Here is a 26,919-nt window from a genome sequence, read left to right as displayed (position 1 = left end):
ATTCCAATCACCAACTTTCTCCTCCGAATGTGAAAATATTTGGTTGACACCGACCTACATAGGGAGGAACGATCACCAAGATAAAATAAGGGAAATCAGAGGTCGTACGGAAAGATGTAGGTGTTCATTCTTCCCGCGGGCTATACGAGATTAGAATTATAGAGAATTGTGAAGGTGGTTCAATGAACTCTCTGCCAAGCACTTAAATGTGATTTGCAGAATATCCATGTAGATGTAGATGAATAACGGTTGTATCACTGTACCTGTCTTTTTACGAGCTTTCGAATGCTGTTAAAAGCATGTATTTCAGTTTAAAAAAGATTCTCCTTTCAATATCTCTGTTGATTCAAGAGTTGTTAATTAAACAAAACATGGAACATAAGTAGATGCCCCCCCCCCCCCCCCGAACTATCATATGCTGTAATCCTCATTTCGATATCTTGAACGGTTCACGAAGTAGAAGGGTACAAGTTTTAAATGAATTATCCTGTATGTAGTTATTTCTATCATTCAGCGTTGGTATGGGCACCCAGTAACATTTGGTGACAGCACATTTACGACATTCGCTGACGCCCTGGGCGAGAGTTGAACCCGCAGCATTCGCTTTTCTAGCAAATTTTTAAGTCGTAAGAATCGCTTTAACTCTATGGACGAATAAATTAACGAGAAGAGCCAGTCGTTGCCTTCTGTGCTTCAGTGGCGTATAAGCTTATGTCGTCAGATATAGAGTAGAGACTAGTTTGCAAATTAGACAATCGAGGCAGAGGATGAAAAAACACATGGTATCCTCATGTGACCCGAGGTTGTAGAAAAACATAACATTCGATTCCGAGTGTACATCCACGAACAGTGCACATGGAAACAACAGTCCGGAAAAATGATTGTTCAGTCATGACATTATCTGCCAATTTTAAGAGTTAATTTTATAGTAAATAGTCATGCTACATCTCCCCCTCCCCCACAAATACGTCTAGAATACCAAAATTGTTCAAATGGCTCTGAGCACTATGGGACTTAACATCTGAGGTCATCAGTCCCCTAGAACTTAGAACTACGTAAGCCTAACTAACCTAAGGACATCACACACAGTCATGCCCGAGGCAGGATTCGAACTTGCGACGTAGCGGTCACGCGGTTCCAGGCTGAAGCGCCTAGAACCGTTCTGCCAACGCGGCCGGCTCTAGAATACCATCGCAGAAACATGTCGGATGTTAAGTGCCCACATATCTGCCAAGGCTACATTAACTTCCCTGCACGACAGATTAACTTGTTCCAGTTATGATTCCTCAAGGGGAAGTTGTACACCAGTAAAACAAAAAAATTAGTATCACTCAACGATGTAATTATAGTGCTATGGCGCGGGATTTCTGAATATGTTTCTGAGAGTCGTCATAGAATATGCAAGTGACAAAATGTCGAAAATAAGCAAGAAATCATCCATTTTGGGGGTTTCGTTGTTGTTGTATTTATTTTGGTGGCTAGCGGTTTTATCCCAACTGGATATTTAATACGTAACGCAGAACTGACGACATTCGTCTGTCACCATATGAAGTGAAAATTTTAATAAAGCATACAAATGTAATGAATATCTGCTTTACAATCGAAAAAAGGTTCCATGTGCTCACAGCTACCTTATGGCCTCCACTAATATTCAAACAGATTTACATACATGGAACTTCCATGCAGATTTAATCTGTGTGGCTGGCCGGGACCGAGTCCACACGCTTCCTTTGGACAGAGCTACTGAAGGAACTGAAGCTGTTGAGAGCAGGTCGCCAGTCGTGCTTGGAACGCTCACTCCGTAGGAGCACGGCTGGTAAGAGCAGTGACTGCGAAAAGTCCAGTTAGGAAGTTTCAAAGCGCAGGATACGAGTCATAAAATTCGTAGCGATCATCATTGTTCCATGGGCGCTGAGAGAGAATCCGCAACGGAACAGTCAGGGCTCTTTGACTTGTTAAAAAGCTGTAAAGCGCTTTTATAAGTCCTGACTAGGAGGGCCTATTCCGTAACAGTATTACTATCCGATTAAGCATGCCTCAGTACGTGCCGTAGTATATCTATCGTACATTTGACGTGTCTTCAGTAGCGGCCTGCAAGTAATCCACAACCTTGATTCAACGTCTTGTTATTGTAAATTTTGAGAGACAGTCGATCTCTTTGGAGCATTTACCTCTCACCCTTTTCTTTTTTAGTGTCATTTGACAGTACTCCGTACGCGTGGCCCATGTTTGCATCTCATTGCACACGTTGTGTGTTCTCCGTTGGTCGGTTCTAAAAACTGATCAGTTTTAAAATCAAGCGCACTGTTGGTCCAAGATCTTTTATAAGTAGCTCTAGTCGTGACGCAAAACTTTTACATTTTTCATATAAAGCGCGATACCACATTTTAGCTAAGTTAGAACAATCGTGTACCTTTTCCACGCCACTGAAAACCTATTATGACACAAATTTTCATAAAGTTTTCTTTGATTCACAATGCAAAGTCCAGTATACGACACGCAGGCATACTGAAGAATGAGATACAACTCGTCGGCTTTGACCAGAGTGAGCGACCAATGACGTCACATTTAAGTCATAGATGATAATTTAGTTCTGAACCATAGATAACAAATTCGTTGTCTCGGGAAACGAAGCGTCGAATCGTAAACTAGAATGAATGTAGCATTACAAGCGTTTAGTTGTCGGTCGTCGTTTTAAATAATTTATTTACATGTGGTAATTTAATGATCGTCATTTCATCTGATAATGAGTGTAGTCTATTAGGCAATCCTTTACAAATTTTAAATTTCATTCTTCGATTCAAAATTCAACATTCAATACACGATATGTGTAGTTCTGATATGGTCAAATTTCTAGCAATAACGATTTCCGCCGCTGTGGTTTTTATGTACAACGCGACTGGTTCTACGTTAGGCCCTTCTTCGCAGCATTGTACGAATTAGTGGATAAAAAGATGCTACACAGCAACCATGTACTCTTGGCCGAAAATTGCCGCACAATTTAAAAAAAAAATGAAAGTGTCGGGGAAAACTCAAATGTGGCACCCACCTACGAATCTTTAATAATGCTAGCCCACTGTCTCAACGGCGTATTAATCTCTGGTAAGGTTGATCCAAGCAACATCCAAGCGACTCTCGGGAAAAAATGAAGTTAACGCCGTTGGCCTCTTTTTTTCCAATGTCTTGCATGACTCAGACTGCTAGAGGGTCAAGCTACAAAATATTCCGTTTCTTTCGCAATGTAGCGAACTTCGGTATAGCCCATGAGGCACAATTTTTATCGAGTGAACTTCTGATAAGAATGATGGCAATAAATCAGTGGTCCGAGGAATCAAAGGCACTGCTGCGTCTGTCTTGCAATATCTTTAATTTAGATTAAGAAGCACGCACAAATGAAGAAAAACGTTGAGACATATCTTAGCGCATTAAAAAACGAGAGGGCATTTAATGAAAAGAAGGAGAGTTGTAATCACTTCTCCACAATCTGGCTTCAATGTCTGGTTTATGCGACAAATTAATAAAATACGCAGCACATTACAGAAAACATCGCACTTCTTCAGACACATCTCTGGATTCAGTTCAAATTTGTGATAAAAGCATGTGGAATAGCAACAAAAGCCCAGCTGCATTGATGAATACCGCTATTTCCTTCACAGCTTGTTTATGCGACGCTGAAAAGTAAAGACGCTATATTAATAACATTACCTACAATGTTAAACTAAAATCGTTCTACCACGGATGTCCTTAGTCTTGATTTCAGCAACAATACGAAGCGTAAACGAAGATTACAATAAGTTTTCATCACTACAGCACGCCCGACTAATGAGAAGCGGTAATACACTTTAAAAAGCCCGCGTCAATTTGAAACTTTTTTTGACGCTATGCAAGGGACTCTGCGTACAGTTCACGTGTATAGAGGCAAATATCTTATTACGGGTAATGTTCAAGCGGCTCAATGTGCCGTTGACGAAAAAAATAACCAAATAAATAAAAACCCACATATTGATAGTTACATGATATAACACGGTCCAACACAGAAAATAGAAATACCAATTGCATATGATATTTATCATAAAATTCCATTGTTGTAGATACCGCTCATACGCACAAAATGTTGTTTCATGCGTTCCAAATACAACCTACAGAAACCTTGAAATTAATGACAGCTAAAAAATAATGTGAAATTGTACTTACACAGTGAACACTAACGATGTATTCCAATGGATGTAGAACAGTATCTTATATCAACACAGAACTCACACACCAAGCGTCTGTTTATCGAGGAATGTTAGTACATGCCTTGTTTCCATACCCCAAACAAACAACTACCTTCTCCCACCGATCTACACTTCACGCGCGGTGGCACGGAAGTGACAGAAGGTGCGCTCTGCGCTGTTATATAAAGTAGTTTGGGACCATAAACTGTATGTGCTTAGAATACATTTGAGACCAATTAAAATACGTCTTAAACTTTTTACTGATATCCTCGTGTGTGCAATCATAATCTAATTCCGTGTTTGGGAATTAAGTCGACTAATTCAGTTAACGAGTGCAAGGAGTAGTGGGAGTGAAATGTTTTGCGAATGTTGTCGTAATGTGTTTTAACGTTGTTATATCAGAGTAGCAGACTAATCATAGTTTATATAAGATTTTGTGATATCAGTGGTACATAAAACTGTCTGCAATGATCTGTAGGACATCCGTATAAATTTAGGGTATCCTAACCTCCCATGTCACATGCCTTCAGGTTTAATTGTCTTGAAATGACTTTGAATACATGGAGCAGATGGAAACAAGTCATCCCATATCTCCGAGTAACGTCAAGAAATATAAGTGGAGAATACGAAACGAGTATTTCGTCTGAAAGTAACTATGACGTTATTGTCGTTGGAGGAGGGCACGCCGGCTCCGAAGCTTCGGCGGCTGCTGCACGAATGGGTTGTCGAACGTTGCTCATAACTCATAAAAAGGAAACAGTCGGTATGCATAATTAAATATGTATTTGAAGTTATATGCTTAAAGGCTGTTTAGTAGTAAATCCACTGGAAACAAGTAGAAACTGGAAGTTAGTTTTTATGTATGTTTACAGAACATTTATACTTGTTTAACTTCAAAATCACGTTTGATTGAAATGAAAAATAGCCCCTTAACACGCATTTGTTGCATTTTAACGCCGTGAGATGATTGTCACGAGCAGTGTACGCTGTGCAGCAATCTGACATATACAGGTCATGATTATGACAACAATGAACATTCAGTTGGAGCCAAGTGACAACCACAAAATGTAGTCATTCACGTCAGATACAGTAAAATAATGAACCAACGCAAGACAAAATACAAATAAAGTGTGTCACTGTAATAGTATATGTACTTACAAATTTAAGATGCTTCTCAACAAATATCTTCTGGACAATAAATGCCTTTGATGAAAGGGGGGAGAAAAATTATTCCGTATGACACTTTGAAGAGAAAATAATGCAAACTGTATTGATTTTTGATCGATTGGTCCCAACCTGAGAAAATTTTGCAAATGCAAATCTAGTGGCATGCACTCTCTCAGAGACAAAACAACATATTATTTCCTGAAGATCTGTAGTATAAATATTCGTCATCTGTTGGTTATGTGGGTAATTCTGTTTGGGTAGTGTGTGAATGAATGAATGGATTTTTCTCAAAACAGTTTATAGTAGCCTATGGACTGCCATTTTATGTCTTTACACAGCATGTTATTGCATTTTCTGGATACTGCATTTAACAATTTTTATGTTGTCTTCAAACAACTTACACTCTAGGTTACAGATTGAAGATGAGTTATTGACATAAATAAATAATAGTGTGCTAACAGAATGCTGATGTGGATTCCATGATAGAGACTCCTCTATTTTGATAACGCAACTATTCTTGATTTATAATCAGCATCCTCCTTTTATTTACTGCCCTTGAAAAGCTTGTTACTTTAATGTAAGGCAAGTTAGTGTTTGCAGTGCGTATTTGAAGTAAAATAGTTTAGCATGTTAGAAGCAACATTGTTGACAGCATACGTTAACCTCTGTTGCTAGTTACACCTAACACAGTTTAGGTTAGTCGAGTGCTGTGGTCCTCACATTTATGAACACTTCCAGTTCTTATTTTGAAGCTTTTCAATTCATATATTACCAAGCCTTATATCACAGTATTCAGCTTTTCAAGACTGTGTGAACTAAATCAGACTCATCTGTGGTATTGTAGAATCTATGTTGTAATAGTTGAAGCAGAAGAAGGAAAATGCAGTGACCTTAAGACTGAGATGGGCTGTGCTAACTTAGGACTAGAAAGGTTGAGGACAGAGAAACATGAAGATAACCATGACAATAATCAATTATTGATAATATAGGCCCCTCATGCTAATGGATAGATAAAAAGATGTACTCATTTTACCATCGGCTGATGATCATCTAGAAGAACTAGACAATCTTATTACTTTTTATGCTAACTGCTACAAGAAATCTCTCCCTAGATTTAGAGATGTCACAGTAGCAGTGAGGTTTCAGAAAAGTCATAAATTGGCCATGGATTGACCTGATCAGTCAGAATGTTCAGTACTTAAAGTGAATGCCTTTTTGTGAAGGAAGAATTTAACATATAGCCTACTTGTCTGGTGATTTAGTTTTGAAGTATGTATGTAGTTTGTTCTGTTTGATGTAACACTTCATGACATTTATTTATCTTTATTCGTCCAAAGTGCATTTCACTGTAATATTGGAATTTTCAAGATAATACAGTGCAAATCGTAGCTCAATACTTAACCTGCTTTGAGAATAGGATAGTTGGCTTGTGAAGATAGGACAGATGTTCGACTGTGGCTTGATTAAGGAACCCTGCTAGCATTTGCCTAAGTGATTTAGGAAAACCCAAATCAAGATCGTCGAACTGAGCGACTCTTTTAACTCCCCAAATATGAGGTCAGCATTTTAACAGCTGTACTGCTTCAGTTGGTTGGGATTTACACACAGTTTGTTTCAGGTAACTCATAAAATTATAGATGCATTCTTCATCACTGCACACACTAGAGACACCCACTCATGACTCTTGGACTTTGTAGATGCTGCTGTGCCCCTTGCACCAACTCCAGTGTGTTCAGAAAGCTGACCCCATGCCCACACATACTCAGCTATGCACTTCAGTCCACCTGAAAAACTGAGTCAGCATCCTAGATCATAAGTGAGATGTAGAACTCAGGAGAATGACAAGCACAGTCCAGTCAGCAATTAAAAATTACAGGAATTGATTTGTGTAGTCACAAATTTTTGTACAGTGGTAGGAGGGAATGCCATGAACAGTATACCATTTGAGATAAAGGGGTGGGACATTTAAATGTTACTTTTAGTGGAGCTTGTGGCAAAAATGTTTCCCAGTGCAAAATTAAATTACATTACATTTTCTGCTGAAAAGTCCCACCCATTTTTTTCTTTAGAGCTACTTGTTTCTTTGTCTCATGGGATGAAAAAGTCGCAGATTATTATAAATAGAGTTTTAGTGATATAAAATTAATGCTTATTTTTAAATGAAGTAGGTTAAGAACAAATATTAATGCTGTAGAACCATATCGTGGGACGCATTGTTTTGATTGCACTCGTGGACTTCCCTCCATTGTAAGTCTGCAAACTGAAGAGCAAGCAGGCAATTCCCCACCCTCTCTGCTGTACCGCTCTGTGCCACAAGAAGTAGTCACATGGTGTTTCACAAAGTTATACCAATCCTTACGAAGCACACTTTATGAAACACAGGCAATGCAGACACGCCTGGGGGTGTTTGTTTTCCACACCGTACGTTAACATGATGTGGAATACAGATATGAGTTATTAATGAAATTAACACCAGAAACACATATGTGTGGAATCTATGTAAATCGCTGCACCCTCTTCCACTCCGCTAGTGGAGAAATTGACTCTTAGTTATCCGTATGGCAGCTGTAGCATTCTTCCAGGAAAGATAACTTCCCTCCAAAAAGTGCAGCTTGCTTTTTATTTTACAGGCAGACTATACCTCCGCAACATTTCTCCTATGAAAGTAGGTAAAATAACTTCATGGTGCTCATATTCATATTGTGGAGTTTTTCAGTTTATTGAGTGAGTACTTACTTGCAGTTGTTAATTGAACTATTATGTGAAAACGCTCAACCGTTGGAGGTGTCAGCTGTACATCACACTGAAGAGCCTGACCCAAGTTTAACATGCTGTCAATATGTGTTAAACAATTTCGATTTCCTTGTCTCCACTATGAATGATTCGGAATACTTATCACAGTGTGAGGAGCATCAGATGCAGTACACCAGCTTCAGCTCTCCCAATATCAAAAGTCGAGTCGTAAATTGGCTCCATCTGCAACAAAGTAGCTTACTGAAGGTATTATGAACTTCAGATATTTCAACATAAGTCAACAATGCATTACAGCAGATTACTGTTCTAAATTTGAGAGTGATCAGTCCATCTCCATTAGAACTATTTACACCCACCTTGGCAGATACATTTGAGTGCAATCTACCAATTGTAGTTGTTGTTGTTGTTGTTGTGGTGGTCTTCAGTCCTGAGACTGGTTTGATGCAGCTCTCCATGCTACTCTATCCTATGCAAGCTTCTTCGTCTCCCAGTACCTACTGCAGCCTACATCCTTCTGAATCTGCTTAGTGTATTCATCTCTTGGTCTCCCTCTATGATTTTTACCCTCGACGCTGCCCTCCCAATACTAAATTGGTGAGCCCTCAATGTCTCAGAATATGTCCTACCAACTGATCCCTTCTTCTAGTCAAGTTGTGCCACAAGCTCCTCTTCCCCCCAATTCTATTCAATAACTCCTCATTAGTTATGTGATCTACCCACCTAATCTTCAGCATTCTTCAGTAGCACCACATTTCGAAAGCTTCTATTCACTTATTGTATAAACTATTTATCGTCCATGTTTCACTTCCACACATGGCTACACTCCATACAAATACTTTCAGAAACGCTTTCCTTGCCATTGCCAGTCAACATTTTATATCCTCTCTACTTCGATCATCATCAGTTATTTTGTTCCCCAAATAGCAAAACTCATTTACTACTTTAAGTGTCTCATTTCCTAATCTAATTCCCTCAGCATCACACGACTTAATATGACTACATTCCATTATCCTCGTTTTGCTTTTGTTGATGTTCATCTTATACCCTCCTTTCAAGACACTGCCCATTCTATTCAGCTGCTCTTCCAAGTCCTTTGCAGTCTCTGATAGAATTACAATGTCATCGGCGAACCTTAAAGTTTTTACTTCTTCTCCATGGATTTTAATACCTACTCTGAACTTTTCTTTTGTTTCCTTTATTGCTTGCTCAATATACAGATTGAATAACATCGGGGATAGGCTACAACCCTGTCTCACTCCCTTGCCAACCACTGCTTCCCTTTCATGTCCCTCGACTCTTACAACTGCCATCTGCTTTCTGTACAAATTGTAACTAGCCTTTTGCTCCCTGTATTTTGCCCCTGCCACCTTCAGAATTTGAAAGAGAGTATTCCAGTCAACATTGGCAGAAGCTTTCTCTAAGTCTACAAATGCTATAAACGTATGTTTGCCTTTTCTTAATCTTTCTTCTAAGTTAAGTCATAGGGTCAGTATTGCCTCACGTGTTCCAACATTTCTACGGAATCCAAACTGATCTTCCCCAAGGTCAGCTTCTACCAGTTTTTCCATTTGTCTGTAAAGAATTCGCGTTATTATTTTGCATCTGTGACTTATTAAACTGGTAGTTCGGTAATTTTCACATCTGTCAACACCTGCATTCTTTGGGATTGGAATTATTATATTCTTCTTGAAGTCTGAGGGTATTTCGCCTGTCTCATACCTCCTGCTCACAAGAGGGTAGAGTTTTGTCAGGACTGGCTCTCCCAAGGCTGTCAGTAGTTCAAATGGAATGTTGTCTACTCCCCGGGGCCTTGTTCTGACTCAGGTTTTTCAATGCTCTGTCAAACTCTTCACGCAGTATCGTATCTCCTATTTCATCTTCATCTACCTCCTCTTCCATTTCCATAATATTGTCCTCAAGTACATCGCCCTTGTATAGACCCTCTATATACTCCTTCCACCTTTCTGTTTTCCCTTCTTTGCTTAGAACTGGGTTTCCATCAAAGCTCTTGATATTCGTGCAAGTGGTTCTCCTTTCTCCAAAGGTCTCTTTAATTTTCCTGTGGGTAGTATCTATCTTACCCCTAGTGAGATAAGCCTCTACATCCTTTCCTGGAAAAACACTACAACTGTTGTAACGGAAGACAAAGACTCAATTTTACATCTAGCAGTGTAGATCTTTGAGCAGAAATTTCTATAGGATTTGTCCATATGTGTTTATTGCATTATTAGTTAACTAATATCTGTATTCCACATTGTGTTAATACTCTTCGTGGAAGAGAAACAACCTGCGTAGCTGTCTGCACACTGTATTGCCAGTGGCTCATGATGTGGGCTGCGGATTAGGGTAGGACAGGGAAGGAAGTCGGCCATGCCCTTTCAAAGGAACCATCCTGGCATTTGCCTGGAGCGATTTAGGGATATCTTGGAAAACCTAAATCAGGATGGCCGGACACGGGATTGAATTGTCGTCCTCCCGAATGCGAGTCTAGTGGGCTAACCACTGTGCCACCTCGCTCGGTTGAAATATCCTGTAGTTACTTCTTATGATGCAGTGGAGTAGATGGTGTGGGGAATCACCTGCTAGCTCTTCAGTTTGCAGACCTACAAAGGAGATTATCCCATGATCACAATCCAGCAACCATCTTCCTTCACACTTCTAACCCCCACTTCTCTCTCCCGCCACATTACACCATTAGAACACAATTTACCCTTTAATATGGCTCTACTGTACTTAGATGTGGTATGCACTTGTAAAATCTTTTATTAACCTCTTCATTAAAAATAATCTTTAATTGTATAACATTAAAACACTGAATTTCTTTGTCACACACAATGTGGCAATTATTATTTCTGGAGAAAAAAGCATTTGGCTGTTTTTGGATATTTTATGTAATATATTTTTGTACTGAGAAGTATTTTCACTAAAAGCCACAGTTTTCGAGTTATTAAAGAAAGACATAAAAAAAGGAAACCTTAAATGCCCCCCACTCCCATGGTCACACCTCATTAGGCAGGATTTTTAGTATTTGGTAATTCCATGTCAAGTGGCCTAAATTTAGACAAGCTCCCCACTCGACCATCTCCAATTTTGATGAAATCTTTGCAAGATTTACATATATTCCTTACGTGAAGCGGTGCCAAATTACAGCTTCATAAGTAGTATGGTGGGGCCACTAGCCACCTTTTTGTAAAGGCTCGTTTTTTGACAGTGCGACTGAAATGGATAAATGATCAACTTTGTTTTACTATTTTCAGTACGTAAAAGGCCTGTCGTGCTGAAACTTTGTGATCGTGTTCGACCTTTTTGGGTACAATAGCTTAGTTGTAATACAGGAGGTCAAACTATGGTAAATTCTTCATATTGTGCTATCAATGTGGTCCATAAATCTTGTCATGCCAAATAAACTTACATTTATATTACATTAAAAAATACATCTACCAGTTGTACGCTTTATGGTACCCAAGCCAAACATTTCAGTTCTTATTAATTCATTTCATTTGCTGAAATTTGTTACCAATAGCAATTACAGTTGATCCTAACAAGCTATAATGTCGGCCCATTATTTTTGCTGATGGAGCTGGATTGGCAGAAATAATGTGTTGGTTTGGAATCCGATAACCATCCTGCCTAGCTGGCCAATAGAATGAATGTGCAGGTCCATTGGGGTACATGAAACTGATTGAAATGTCATTTTCTTCTTCTGAAACTACAGACACATCACCAATCCACCATTTTCCGTCATGTATACAGGCAACGTATTGGCCCAGATGTAAGGCTGTAATATTTCAGAATGAAATTGTTGCTTGACTTTTGTCAAACTTTTCCACAAAAAATTTGTATAATTGGATACTCATGTAATAGAAACTTGCTTTTCATTTAATGGCACAAAATGGTGATTCACTCTTGCTCCTGATAGTGTGCAGTCATTTTTGAACCTTGCTTCCTGCTCAGTTTTTAATGTTTCAGTTTCTTCTTTTGAAACAAAAATTGGATTCCTTTGATATTCTTTGTACAGTATTTAAACAAATCAGTTGGTGTCATAATCTGGTCCTCAGTTGGTCTTTGAAGGCTTGCTCTTGCTGCCAGGTGCTTTAGAGTTCCTCCAATTCCATCACATAGAGATTTTCCATGTTTTGTAGCAAAAAAGTTCCATTTTGATGGTGGCAGAGATTCAGAAAATTTTTCAAGTTTTTGTACTGCACTGCTGACCCATCACTGAAGTAGTAAATGTGTGTGATTTTTCCAAGGAGACACTTCAGATCTTCTATTACTTTCACTATGAAAGCATGTACAGTGATTGCATCATGTTTCAGGCTGTTGCTTATTATACGGTAGCTGTCTAAGTTATTTCTGTAGTAAACAACAAATGGGTGTAAAGTTGTTTAGCTGTTATTCCAGTGAAAACCTAGAGCTGCGTCCTGGACAAGGAAGGAATAATTTTCAGTGAAGTCCATTAATATGATCAGTTCAGTTGGCTTACAGCTTTCTTTCATGCATTTTAGGTGCTTTCTCTGGTGCTTTGCAACATAATGATGAGTGGAAAGTTTGTCAATTTTTGAAATCAGATCTTCAATAAAATCCTCGGTGGTCATCTGCTTGGTTTCTAATGTATCTCTATCAGTGTGCACCCACTGTTTGAACTCAATGGTAACACCTGGATCACTGTCTTCAAAACTACTTTCTAGAACCTGTTCCAGTCTTTGTATCGCAAATCACACACTGTTTTAGCAATCGGACTCTTATAGCCTAATCTTCTGTAATTGGAGTGCTTGCAAGCATCAGTTTCACATTTTGGTGTAAAGTTGAAGCACAGACTGAGTGGGTTCCTGCAGCATGCACAGTGATGCACCATTTTGGCCTCAATTCACAAAATTTGGAAAATCCAATTTCAGGCCCATGCTGAAGTCGATATGCAGCAAACATTTCTTTCAAATTACTCAGAAAAAGGTATTTTAGCATCAAAACTTTCTTTCCTTCTATTCTAATTGATACACAGTCATCTTTACCTGGAAAAATTCGCCTAAATTCTTCATTCTGAAAAAATGTTACCACTCTTTCTTTTACGGCATCTGGAATCTTCCTGCCATACTTGTTCTTTGGCAGAGCTAATACACCATTTTCTGCCTGTAACTTCCTAGCTGCTTTTACCGCCCTCTCTGAAACACCAAATTCTTGCATTGTCTCTTTTATAGTCCAGCTTTGTGGTACTAATGTCAGTATTTGCAATTTTTCAGGCTGCCTTGACAATTGCAACTTCTCTTTCAATTCTTTAATCTGCTGCTTGTAATCTTCACAATCAGGACTTGTCTTGCTTGTACTAGGTATTTGAAGATCTGTTGGGGCGAATGCTTCAGGAGCAGCAATGTTATTCACAGTTGTCTCTTGAGCTTCGCTTATTTTTCGTTTTGTTTAACATTTCACTTCCCTTTCTGATACTCTCTGAAATTTTAGAGGGGAGACCCCAAAAGCAGTTAGACTTGAATCGATTGCCACTTCTGGATATGTTTCATCTTCTGACTGGTTTGAAGTTGACTGTGATTTTTCTGCTTTCTTTGCTAAAAATTGTTTTCTGCAGGTTTGACAGATCTTCTGACCAGGTTTCACATTGCTCTTAGTCACAGTTTGCAATTGTTTTGCTGTTTCCACATTGACAATCCTTCAATCCTTTTTAACAAAATGGTTCTTTGCACCAAAAGGATTACAACAAGATCTCCGTAAAAAGTCATATTTGCTTTGTGATGAAAGCATATATGTGCATTTTCAGTAATACATATCTCACTACTTTGGTGTATTAATTTCTGTTGCTCTGCTGAAAATTCTTTGATTGGAATGAAGCCTTGTTGATGTGTGGATCTTTTCAGATGACATGCAGAATTATCTGCAAGGCCAATGACACACGGTACTGAAACCTCGTTTATATCCATTACACTAATATTAAATTTATGCTTCTAATTGTCCTTTGTTTCAATATTAGATAAAGTAGAAGTGGTGTCTATTTCCAACTGAAAAATATTAAACAATCATAGATAATGGGAACTTCCTTGAGAATACAACAGAGAAAATTAAATAACCTGATACAAATTTCTAAAGAGTCTCACTTACCTTGAAATAATTTTTACTTACTGAAAAAAGATGTTTATCCAGTAATGACAACACACTTTACATGATTTAAAAAGGCACACTCAACATCTGAACACTCTTCACTACGCAACAGTGTGCTTCAGACTGATCGTTGAAGCATGTTACCAAACTCTATTGTTGACACTAAACTGACCCATCTCCTAAATAAAAACAACTTTTTCTGATCAGACTGCAGATAACTCAATTATTATTTGAGCAATCTGGATGCCACTTGCAGAGCTTTATGACATGGTGGCAGGCTGCAGATAACCAAAGTATTAACTTCAGAAAGTTATTCTTTCAGTAGATACAAGGCAATAAAGTATAGCCAAAATTTGGTATGACAAGATTTATGAGCCACTTAGATAGCACACTATTTACCATAGTTTGACCTTTTGCACTACAACTAAGCTATTGTACCCAAAAAGTTGAACAGGATCACAAAGTTTCAGCACAACAGGTCTCTTAGATCCTGAGCAATGGTCAAACAAAGTTGATCATTTATTTATTTCAGTCACAATGTCAAAAAACGAGCCTTAGCAAAAAGTTCGCTAGAGGCTCCACCATACTACTTATGAAGCTGTAATGCAGCAGTGCTTCATGTAAGGTCTGTACGTATATCCAGTAAAAATTTAATTGAAATTGGAGATGGTCGAGTGGGGACCCTTAGGCCACTTGACATGGAATGACGCAATTTGTTCATACCACTCCCTCATAACACGGTACAAAAATTTGCAACTGCATGAAATTGTTCTGCTATTCAACTTTTTGTTATTCTTTGTTGACTGGGCTAAAATTACTGTCATGTATTTTACATCTTGACACACGATTTACTTGCGATAACAGTGAACCATGGTCATGTATTGAAATGCAGTAGGGTGTTGTAGGTATCCCCTTTCAATACCAGCCACTACTCTGAGTTGCCTTAAGTACAGTAATCCGTAACTGTGTGGTACGCACTACATATTAAGTATGTTTTAGGTGCCTTTTTAAACAGATGTTTTATAATCCTTTTCATTTCTTATTACAATTTTATTCACTGATAGAAAATCTGCTTTGAGTTTTGTCTGTATTTCCTTGATAAATGTTAGTCCAAACTGGCTCTTTTTTCCTCAGTTATGCATAAAACTATTAGTGAAATAATCTTTTCCCTGATGTGCACCACAGATGGGTAGATGAACTCACTTGGTGCAATAACGATGTCCAATTTTTTAAATAGCTCTTTACAATGAACCCGTCTGCTGCTTCTGGTTTTTATTCTTATGGCTCTTTTCTGTAGTTTAAAAACTGTGTCCATGTTTTGCATCCCTGATCCTCAGAAAGGAATCCTCTAGCAGAGACTTGAGTGTACATAGGCGTTGTACTGTATATCATTACAAGATATTGGCTGTTATGAACTGAAACTAAAACTCTAAGAGAATAACTTGCTGATGACATTATTTTTGCCAGTATCTTTGTGTGCTCATTCCACGTAAGCTGACAATAAATATTCAACAGCAAAAATTTGTTTGTTATACAGTTTATAGGTTCATCACCTACACTTAATGTGACGAGTTTGGTTCCCATTTTTATGCTGCAGTACATACTGTTTGTTTTCTTTATATTCAACAGAAATTTATTACATACTGCCAAATCATAAACATACGTGAAGGTTTTATTTCCTTTCTGTAATATGAATTCTTGTGCTTTATCAGCAATTATGAAATTACTGCTGTCCTCCATGTCTTATACTGTCTGGAAAGTCATTTACATACATGTATTAAGAACGGAATTAGGCCCAATACACTACTGGGAGAACATTTATGCTTTATCACCAACAGGTGCATGAACACTCTCCACATTTTGTATCCTGTTTTCCAGGTAAAACTGGAATATCATGTTTGATATTCCTCTTACACCTAGTGCTTCTAGCTTATTTTATAGTATTTTATGATCAGCAGTGCCAAAAGCCTTAGACAAGTCTACAGACATGTTTGCAGCATAGTTATCCGTGTTAAGAGCTTCAAGTACCACGTTTGTGACTTCTGTAATGGCCAACATTGTGCTCCCCCTCCCCATCCCCACTTGTTAGTTAAAAAGGTTGTGTTTGTTCATGTAACTTATTAGTCTGTCTTTAAGGAGTGATGATGTATCAGTAATAGAGGTGGCCAATAAAGACAATCAGACGTCTAAAAAAGATAATGCATTAATAATATTATGAAAGGGGCAGATGGCTACTCACCATAAAGATTACACGCTGAGTTGCAGACAGGCACGATTGAAAGACTGTTACATATTAGCTTGGGTGGCCAAAGCCTTCTTCAGAAAAGATAAGTTCACACACATTCACACAAGCAAGCACTCATTGCACACATGACCACAACCTCCAGCCAGACTGCAACAGAAACGTGTTGAATGGAGTTATGTATCAGTGCATCATTTTCTTTGAGCTATTTCATAATGCTGGAACACAGTATATGCTCCAAAGTCCCCCGTAAATTGATGTCAGTTACATGGATCTACAAGTCATCGAGTACTTCTATCTCCTTTCATGTGGATTGGTATGACCTTCGCAACATTCAAACCTTTACCTACAGATCTTCCTTTGAGCTTACTGTCTCCTATTATTGGTAAAAATTGTGCCGTTTCCTCAACATATCCCAAATAATATCCAATATGTATAAAATCTGGACCAGAAGACTTTCATTTATTAAGTTAAAAGTTGTATTGCTGCTTCCAAATTACTCATATTGGCAGCCGTTCTTGATTTGAATTCTAGAATATTTTCTGCTTCATCTATTGTGTAAGAATTTCAGAAAGCTGCGTTTAATAACTCTAGTGTCGAGTAATTCCACTTAAGTATAATTCTTACATTACCATTGCCATCATATCTTGCTGCTGATGTACTTTACATATGACCAGAAGCTCTTCGAATTTTCTACCAGATTTTGAGACAGTTTTTTGCTGTGGAATTTTTTGAAAGCTTCTTCAAGTTGATGTCTGTCCTAATGAGTAGAGGTATCCCTAGGGGTGCAATCGAAATTTTGAAACCAGATATTTGATTATGTTGGTTAAGGTCCCAGGTATTGCAGCTTGCAGCCATTCATTGTGGTGGCCCCTTGTTTGTGAGTAACTGATGGAAAAAAAGAGACTGGAATTTTGCTACATATTCTAGAGCATTAACAATGACGACAGTACACAGAGCAGAATTGTGGTGTAGTGATTAGTGTATGTACCTCATGTACAGAAGGTTTTTGTTGTGGTCTTCAGTCCTGAAACTGCTTTGATGCAGCTCTCAATGCCATTCTATGCTGTGCAGTACCTACAGCAACCTACATCCTTCTGAATCTGCTTAATGTATACATCTCTTGGTCTCCCTCTAAGACTTTTACCCTCCACGCTGCCCTCCAATACTAAATTGGTGATCCCTTGATGCCTCAGAACATGTCCTACCAATCAATCCCTTCTTCTGGTCAAGTTGTGCCACTAACTTCTCTTCTCCCCAATCCTGTTCAATACTTCCTCATTAGTTATGTGATCTATCCACCTTATCTTCAGCATTCTTCTGTATCACCACATTTCGAAAGCTTCTATTCTCTTCTTGTCCAAGCTATTTATCATCCATGTTTCACTTCCATACATGGCTACACTCCATACAAATACTTTCAGAAATGACTTCCTGACACTTAAATCTATACTCGATGTTAACAAATTTCTCTTCTTCAGAAACGCTTTCCTTGCCATTGGCAGTCTACATTTTACATCCTCTCTACTTCGACCATCATCAGTTATTTTGCTCCCCAAATAGGAAAACTCCTTTACTACTTTAAGTGTCTCATTTCCTAATCTAATTCCCTCACCATCACCCGACTTAATTCGACTACATTCCATTATCCTTGTTTTGCTTTTGTTGATGTTCATCTTATATCCTCCTTTCAAGACGCTATCCATTCCATTCAACTGCTCTTCCAAGTCCTTTGCTGTCTCTGACAGAATTACAATGTCATCGGCGAACCTCAAAGTTTTTATTTCTTCTCCATGGATTTTAATACCTACTCCGAATTTTTCTTTTGTTTCCTTTACTGCTTGCTCAATATACAGATTGAATAACATCGGGGAGAGGTGACAACCCTGTCTTACTCCCTTCCCAACTGCTTCCCTTTCATGTCCCTCGACTTTTATAACTGCCATCTGGTTTCTGTACAAATTGTAAATAGCCTTTTGCTCCCTGTATTTTACCCCTGCCACCTTTAGAATTTGAAAGAGAGTATTCCAGTCAACAGTGTCAAAAGCTTTCTCTAAGTCTACAAATGCTAGAAACGTAGGTTTGCCTTTCCTTAATCTTTCTTCTAAGATAAGTCGTAAGGTCAGTGTTGCCTCACATGTTCCAGTATTTCTACGGAATCCAGACTGATCTTCCCCAAGGTCGGCTTCTACTAGTTTTTCCATTTGTCTGTAAAGAATTCACGTTAGTATTTTGCAGCTGTGACTTATTAAACTGATAGTTCGGTAATTTTCACATCTGTCAACACCTGCTTTCTTTGGGATTGGAATTATTATATTCTTCTTGAAGTCTGAGGGTATTTCGCCTGTTTCATACATCTTGCCTACTAGATGGTAGAGTTTTGTCAGGACTGGCTCTCCCAAGGCTGTCAGTAGTTCCAACGGAATGTTGTCTACTCCGGGGGCCTTGTTTCGACTAAGGTTGTGGGTTCAAATCTCATCAGGTACTTCAAAATTTTTTATTTTCAAATCTTAATCAAAATGAATTTTTATCAATTTTTACAATTAATTGGTTTAAATGTATTTGTTTAAAATTTCTAATGCTTTGTCAAATGATGTAATCATCGTATTAACAATTTTGTTTGCTCTTATGTGGGTGTGCTGAAAAGTAATGCCTCCAGATTTTTTATGTGAAAACTGTTAAAGTTTTTTAAAGTAAACATTGTCAACATTCTACATCTTTATTCTTTGTGTTTGCTTATATAGAGCCCTCTGGCACTAGAGAGCTCTCAATCGTAGTGTGTAACATGATGTGTAATGTAACTATGGCAGTGCATGTGAAACAGCATGCTGTAATCAAGTTTCGAATTTGAAGAGTTCATCCACACTTGGAGTGTCCTGTCCCTCAGCATGATAATGCTGGACCACACTGAGCACTGCATTAGCCTGACACTTGAGTTCAGTCTCATCGAACATTCTCCATGCATCCCAACTTGGCTCCATTTGATTTCCTGTTTCCAAAACTTAAAAGAACACCTTTGAGGACTTCACTTTGATGGTGACGGAGTGGTGCAAGCAGAGGCGAGGTTGTGGCTACCTCATCGAAGTCAAACATTCTACAGGGATATTATAAACAACTGGTCTCTCACTGGGACGAATGTGTTTGTCATCAGGGTGATGATGTTGTGAAATAATCATGTAGACATGAAGAATAAAGATGAGGAATGTTAATAAAGATTGTTTTATTTTAAAATCTGTAAGAATTTTCACATAAAAACTCTGAGGCATTACCTTTGCAGCATGCCCTTGTATTTTGTCATGAAAAACGAATGTTGAGATTGTGATTGTGATTTTAATTTGTTTATTTATCATATTACTTAAATGTTTACAACCACCAGTCTGTTGATGTTTGTTAACTCCAAAAGACAAAATAATCTATTTATAATGGCTGTGCAGTTGTGTCAAAAATGTATTTTTTGTTATGTGATGTACCGGATGATCAAAAAGTCAGTATAAATTTGATAACTAAATAAATCACAGAATAATGTAGATAGAGAGGTACAAATTGACACACATGAAAAAAGTTGTCCGACAGATGGCACTTCATCTGATCAGAATAGCAATAATTAGCATACAAAGTAAGACAACGCAAAGAACAGGAAATGCTCAATATGTCCACCATCAGTCCTAAACAATAGCTGTAGTCGAGGAATAATGTTGTGAACAGCACTGGAAAGCAGGTCCGGAGTTATGGTGAGGCATTGGTGTCGGATGTTGTCTTTCAGTATCGCTAGAGATATCAGTCGATCACGATACACTTGCAACTTCAGGTAATCTCAAAGCCAGTAATCGCACGGACTGAGGTCTGGGGACCTGGGAGGCCAAGCATGACGAAAGTGGCGGTTGAGCACATGATCATCACCAAACGTCGTGTACAAGAGATCTTTCACGCGTCTTGCAATAGGGTGTGGAGCGCCATCCTGCATAAACATCATACGTTCCAGCAGGTGTTTATCAGCCAGGCTGGGGATGATGCGATTCTGTAGCATATCGGTGCAACTCTCACCCGTCACGGTAGCAGTTACAAAACCAGAATCGCGCATTTCCTCGAAGAAAAAAGGCCCGATAACGGTAGATGTGGTAAATTCAACCCATACCATGGCTTTCTCTTTGTGCAGTGGAGTTTACATGACAGTTCTAGGATTTTCGGTAGCTCAAATTTTGCAGTTGTGGGCAGTCTGTCGACCCTCGGAGCATGAAATGAGCTTCGTCAGTCCACAACATGTTACTCAACCAATCGTCATCTTCTGCCATCTTTTGAAATGCCCACATCACAAATGCCCTCCGCTTCACTAAATCGCCAGGTAACAGTTCATGATGCCAATGGATTTTGTACGGATAGCATCGGAGGGTATGCCTCAGTAGTGTATGGAATACCGGTGCGACGTGTGACTGCACAAGCGCTTACTTCCCCATGCATAGATGAACCCACTACAGTTTCCATTTCTGCCTGAACTGTCTCAGCAGCATTACTGACTTTTTGATCACTCAGTACAAGAGTTTGGATGGTAATCATCATACAAACGTTTGATTGTTATACAATCTTTTAAACCATAAATCCTTGTTGCACTATATACAAAAAAAAGCAGATGAATATTTGCATGAAAGAAGGAATTATAAATAAAACAAAATTAAGGCAACACGAGGAATAGAAATAATGAATGAATAATACAGACGAAAGTATAAAATGTTAAAATGGAAGATATTAAATTAATGTTAATACATAAGAATAAATAAAATCACACTCGCGGAGATTCCAAATGAAAAAAGAATGACTGGAAGACAAAATAACAGCAAATGAACTAGATAATATGATGATTAAAATGACATGACAAAAGATTAGAAATTGTATAAAAAGTAACTTAACAAAAATAATGATCCAAAATCATTTCGATAAAGATTTGAAAATAAAAAAAATAAAAAATAAAACATTTAAAGTATCTGACATGATTTGAACCTACGACCTTCCATTAGTCACGAACGTACTTTAACAACTATGCTGCAGTGCTGCTCCATGAGCTTTCATCATTTTTAAAGCTCTAGAATGTCATCGAAAATTCTGTTTTTTTCCTATCAATTATTCACAAACAAGGGCATCAGGGTGAATCATTGAAGTTTGTGATATCTTGGACCTTAACCTACATCACCTTACATTTAGTTTCAAAAAGTGAATCCCACACCTGGTGACCTCCCCTTGTAAGTTTTGGGCAGTTGTAACCTGTCATTAATCTTGGAGATTTTGCTTTCTTGCAATTCTGGCATTTAACACACTAAAGACTACCAGAGATGAGAAATGAAATTTTCACAAGAATTATCGAATAACAGTAACATTTCATACATTCATTCACACATCATGTTCTGTAAATGAATGAAAGTTTTCAGGGACATGAAATGAATTGAGATAAACATTAAAAAGCAAAGGCAGTCATTGCGGGTTACTTCTGTACGTAGACTAATAAAATCTTGTGACTGGTGCTCAGTCACTCTAATAATTATGAGAATTACTTCTAGCTTACTTTTTCATTCATTCATCATGCCCGATACATCCGTTTACCCTTTTAAGGTATGTGGAATGAGTACATTACTAGACAGAAGTAGGCTCTCTAGACTACTGTTGTAAAGAATACTATACTTGGATCAGAATAATATTGTGACTGGCAGTTGGGCATGGAGGAAGAGAATGTTGTCAATTCGCCACTATGTGTAAGCACAAACAGCTCTGGTAGCAGCAGCAGTGCAGTTACATATTGGGTACATTCCTATTTTATCATTTTCCTAAGCAGTATCACAGTTAGTTTCACACAACTGCTAAAAGAAACATGCTATAGCGAGAAGCAAACCATATAACAACAAGGCACAAGCATTACATTGCAGACTACAATTGTCATCTGCAACTGACTGGTAACTGCCAGCTGAGGTTGCAGAGCTATACAACTACTGTGCACAGGGCAGAAGGTGTGACCAAATTTGTGCTCTGGTTGTAGTTATTAAGGTTGTGGTTTAGTAAACAACTAGCTTTGATCACTTTGTTATTCCAATCCAGGCATAGTAAGAGATTGTGTCTAATGCTTATCTATTCTTCTGATAATCAAAGGAATTATGTTGATAGCTACCTTATATATGTATATTAGGTGTAAATCAGCTTTTTTGTGGCGAAAAGCTACAGCTCTTCGCCTCACATATACAACTCCAGTTTTTATCGAATACTTCAAACAAAGCAAGATCTGTGAATACAAACATTAAAGTTGCGGGCTTTACATTCTTGAGTCCAAATATTGTAATAGGAGTGACAACTATGCTTACTTTCACACTGCTTTATAATAGCTGGTGATTTTCAGTTTCTTGCCTGATAGCTGTCAGTAATGTGTTGTAGAATTTTGCTCCAGAATTGTGAACCGTAGTTACACTTAGTATATGCACAGTTGTGACAACACCGCTTCACTATTCAGTTGGCCCAAATGTTTCATGGTCCAGTGGTGGCTCATTGATAGCTCGGGAACAGAACCCATGAAGGAAATGAACTCACCACGCAAGTCGATCTGCAGGAAACAGAGAGACTGAACCCATGTAAAGATGAGCACGTGAAGAACTCGGTGTGCATCTGGCAGAGACGACTAACAGCTAAGCTCTTGGCACAACACACAGCACAGTATACTTAGTAAAGTCCACGACGGTCGAACTCTGAGTAAGCACTGGTCCTTCCAGCCTACTACCGCCCACATGTAAACCCCTCCGTTAGCAGGTCTGTCCACGCTATGTGTTGCGTGCACCCTCCATGACAGGTTTCCACACTATCACACTGCAATACACATGCCAGCTCATCTGCCTCCGCCATGATGCCCATTGGTGGGGATACAAAAATAGTCTGTATGGTAATTATTTTTGCGTCTGGTATTGTGGTTGTGAATTGTGCACTTCGTCCTTAATTCACTCTTGTTATTACTCACAAATACCTTAAGGTGTATGTATATTGGCACCTAATTGTGAGAATCCTTAGGTCCCTGAAGAGACTTCTGCAAGCTGTTCAGTTATCAACTTCAAAAAATGTTCTTACTGCACATTATTGTGAAATAAATAGTATTTTGACCATTGCTGAATCGCTCAAGAAGATGGTACTCGGTGAAACCATGCTGACAATCCCAGCTGTAAGGCAGCACAGTGAGACAGAAGTAAGTGCAAGACAGGCATAAGTGTGCTTTTGTGGTTAAGCTATGCACCTGCTCATGCCACCTCAGTTTACAACCCATGTGAATGCTTGAAACTTGTCACATGGAGTTGCTAACAATATGTGCCCATCAGTATCTGCACTGCAGATAGACCGTCATTTAATTCAGGTAACCAGTTGAAAATACAAATTACTGTAAGATATGGAAGATAAAGCATGATACATAGAATTCTGGACTACACAAATTTCATCAATAGCCACTCAAATCAAGTGAAAGTCATGACTGTGAGAGAATTTTGTATGTTTTTGGTTAGCATGCTGATGAGAACTAGGACAAAAAATGGTCTATATGTAAAGTCTCTGACATTGTTGATGAAACAAGTCAAACAGTGCCCATAATGCAAGAAGGCCTTTTTTTCAATATCTCTTTAAATTCCAGAAGGAAAACACACACAAACATGTAAAATGACAATACATGTATCACAATAATATTAAAACAAAATGGGTCATTATAGTGTGCCAACAAGGAAAAAGTTGTTTGATTGAAAATCGAGTAATTATAAATTTAAATATTCCTTTTAATAAAATGTTTGTTTTGTGTGCATGCATCTGTTGGCACATGTGCAGAGGTAAAGTAAATGTTTTGCAAAGCTTGCTGCATTTTATATTTTTTTTTCGCAGGGGAAATGTCATGTAACCCATCATTTGGTGGTATTGGGAAAGGACATTTGATGAAGGAAATAGATGCATTAGATGGAATCTGTGGCCGCATGTGTGACCTGTCTGGTATCCAGTACAAGGTAAGCCATATCAGTCATTATTAAATGCAAGCTATCACTTTAGAGGAAAAGGAGAAGGAAAATGAACATACACTGAGCCATATTATTATGACCCCCTGCTTAATAACATGATGTTCGTTATTGGATTACAGCAGCAGTGGTGTGTGGCAGGGGTTCAATAAGTAGATACCTGGAGACATGTGGCATCACATGTCTGCAGACTCAGTTACAGAATTCATGTAAATAATGGGCTGGTGGTGTGTGGATGCAGACCTGGCAGCCAATAACAGGCCAGTGTATTCCATCAGGTTCAGATTGGGTGAAATTCGTGGCCAAGACATCTACATTAATTCATAATCATGCCCTTCAAACCACTATCTGCAATTCTGGGCTTGTGACATGGACAGTTATCCTGTTGGAAAATGCCACTGTTGTTGGAGAAAAGATCAAGCATGAAGCAGGTGTCCACAGTAATGTTGCCGTAGTCCATAGTTGTCATGGTGCTTTCAATTACTACCACAGGTCCCATGGAAGTCCAGGTGAATGTCCTCCAAAGCATAATACTGCCCCATCAGCCTACATCCATGGTGCATTGTATGTTTCAAGAAGCCACCTCTCTTGCAGTACAGGGCAGGAAAACTTCCAACTTCCACATTCTGTGATGAGACATGGACATCCAGTATCATGTCACGTACCCATAGATTCAGCGTCCTTTACCACATTCCACAGATGCTCGCGACAGTATGACACGAACAGCTATTGGAATTTGTCATTTTCGATACACTTGTTTTCGGGCATGGTGGCATATTAGTGTACCCTTTCTCAAAGTTTATGTAGTCAGTTTCTCCCTTTGCAGGGTCTATTATCATATGAAAGATCCCATTGGTCTCTGCTCCTCTCATATATTCTCCTTATTGCTTCATGTGTCCATAAAGTCAGCCAGTGCCTTCCAGTCTCGTGGGAAGCAGTCGTGGTTTTCTGACTCATTAGTGTATATTAATGTGTGTTCTTGTTGCATTGTATTACAGGCACCTGATGCTGATCAGTGATAATTAAAGCATTGTCTTAAAAGTAGCTGAGATGATTTACATGTACATTAAAGTATGAACAGCTGTGCAGCACAATGTGAAGCATGCATAAAATTATTTCTCAGTAGAGAGAATTAGTTATTCCATTTCTTGGTGGAAAACCATCCAGTATGATGCATTAAATGAAACATTACATGAGACGGACATCAACTATGCCGTCGAACAACAAAAAATATTTTAGAAATTAGAAATGACGAGAAAGGCAGTTGATGGGTAGATATAAGGGAATAGATAATTAGGAGTTGAAATAAATGTTCCATTTTTAAAATTCATTGTAGTAGTACTAGTAACAATGGAAAATTATATATCCATTGGTCATCTTAACATTAATAACACTAGTTAATAAATTTAAACTTTTTTCTGCATCTGGTTTGTAAATGGTTGGATTTACCTAATTTTGGGGCGCTGAGTACACTGGTGAAATTAGTTTTTCCTATATGATGTCACATTTCCTAGATACACAGCAGAATAAAAAGGTAATATTGAAAATTGACACAATTGAGTCAAACAAAAATACACATTTAAAACATTTGAAATCAATACTATTTTGTATGTATATATGGGCATGATGCCAATAAAAGGTCCAAATTAGTGCAGAAGATATATTCACCTTTAATTGTCTTTGGTTTTTGAAAAATGTGATGACAGAGCTCTTCTTCTCTGTAGGAATCAGGATCGTGTGAAACCCAGCTTGTGCTATTCGTCCACGAGACTCAGAGGGCCATAGACACGGGTTCCCAGGTTGATGCCATGTTTCTTGACTTCCGCAAGGCGTTTGATACAGTTCCCCACAGTTGTTTAATGAACAAAGTAAGAGCATGTGGACTATCAGACCAGTTGTGTGATGGATTGAAGAGTTCCTAGATAACAGAACACAGCATGTCATTCTTAATGGAGAGAAGTCTTCCGAAGTAAGAGGGATTTCAGGTGTGCCGCAGGGGAGTGTCTTAGGACCGTTGCTGTTCACAACATACATAAATGACCTTGTGGATAACATCGTAAGTTCACTGAGGCTTTTTGCGGGTGATGCTGTAGTATATTGAGAGGTTGTAACAATGGAAAATTGTACTGAAATGAAGGAGGTTCTGCAACGAATTGACACATGGTGCAGGGAATGGCAATTGAATCTCAGTGTAGACAAGTGTAATGTGCTGCGAATACATAGAAAGAAAGATCCTTTATCATTTAGCTACAATATAGCAGGTCAGCAACTGGAAGCAGTTAATTCCACAAATTATCTGGGAGTACGCATTAGGAGTGATTTAAAATGGAATGACCATATAAAATTAATTGTTGGTAAAGCAGATGCCAGACTGAGATTCATTGGAAGAATCCTAAGCAAATGCATTCCGAAAACAAAGGAA

General features: G+C 38.4%; 2 protein-coding genes across 5 annotated transcripts in view; one reads left to right on the top strand and one right to left on the bottom strand.

Annotated features, from left to right (window-relative positions):
- LOC126336125 (protein-tyrosine sulfotransferase-like) overlaps positions 1-4,376 on the bottom strand; it is an 859,377-nt gene extending 855,001 nt beyond the window's left edge. For all 3 annotated transcript variants that reach the window (XM_049999633.1, XM_049999618.1, XM_049999625.1), the window contains exon 1: positions 4,195-4,376. The gene's annotated coding sequence lies outside the window, so the exon portion shown is untranslated. The remainder of the gene's footprint in view (positions 1-4,194) is intronic.
- A 4-nt stretch (positions 4,377-4,380) lies between these two features.
- Positions 4,381-26,919, top strand: part of LOC126336114 (protein MTO1 homolog, mitochondrial) — a 72,404-nt gene continuing 49,865 nt past the window's right edge. For both annotated transcript variants that reach the window (XM_049999596.1, XM_049999605.1), the window contains exons 1-2: positions 4,381-4,980; positions 24,370-24,488. In XM_049999596.1, the coding sequence (XP_049855553.1) occupies positions 4,731-4,980; positions 24,370-24,488 (369 nt within the window). In that variant the 5' untranslated portion in view covers positions 4,381-4,730. The remainder of the gene's footprint in view (positions 4,981-24,369; positions 24,489-26,919) is intronic.

Source organism: Schistocerca gregaria, chromosome 1 (genome assembly GCF_023897955.1).
Source record: "Schistocerca gregaria isolate iqSchGreg1 chromosome 1, iqSchGreg1.2, whole genome shotgun sequence".
Lineage (NCBI taxonomy): Eukaryota > Metazoa > Arthropoda > Insecta > Orthoptera > Acrididae > Schistocerca > Schistocerca gregaria.
The sequence above is the reverse complement of the archived record's forward strand: the minus strand, read 5'-3'. Positions and strand labels throughout refer to the sequence as shown.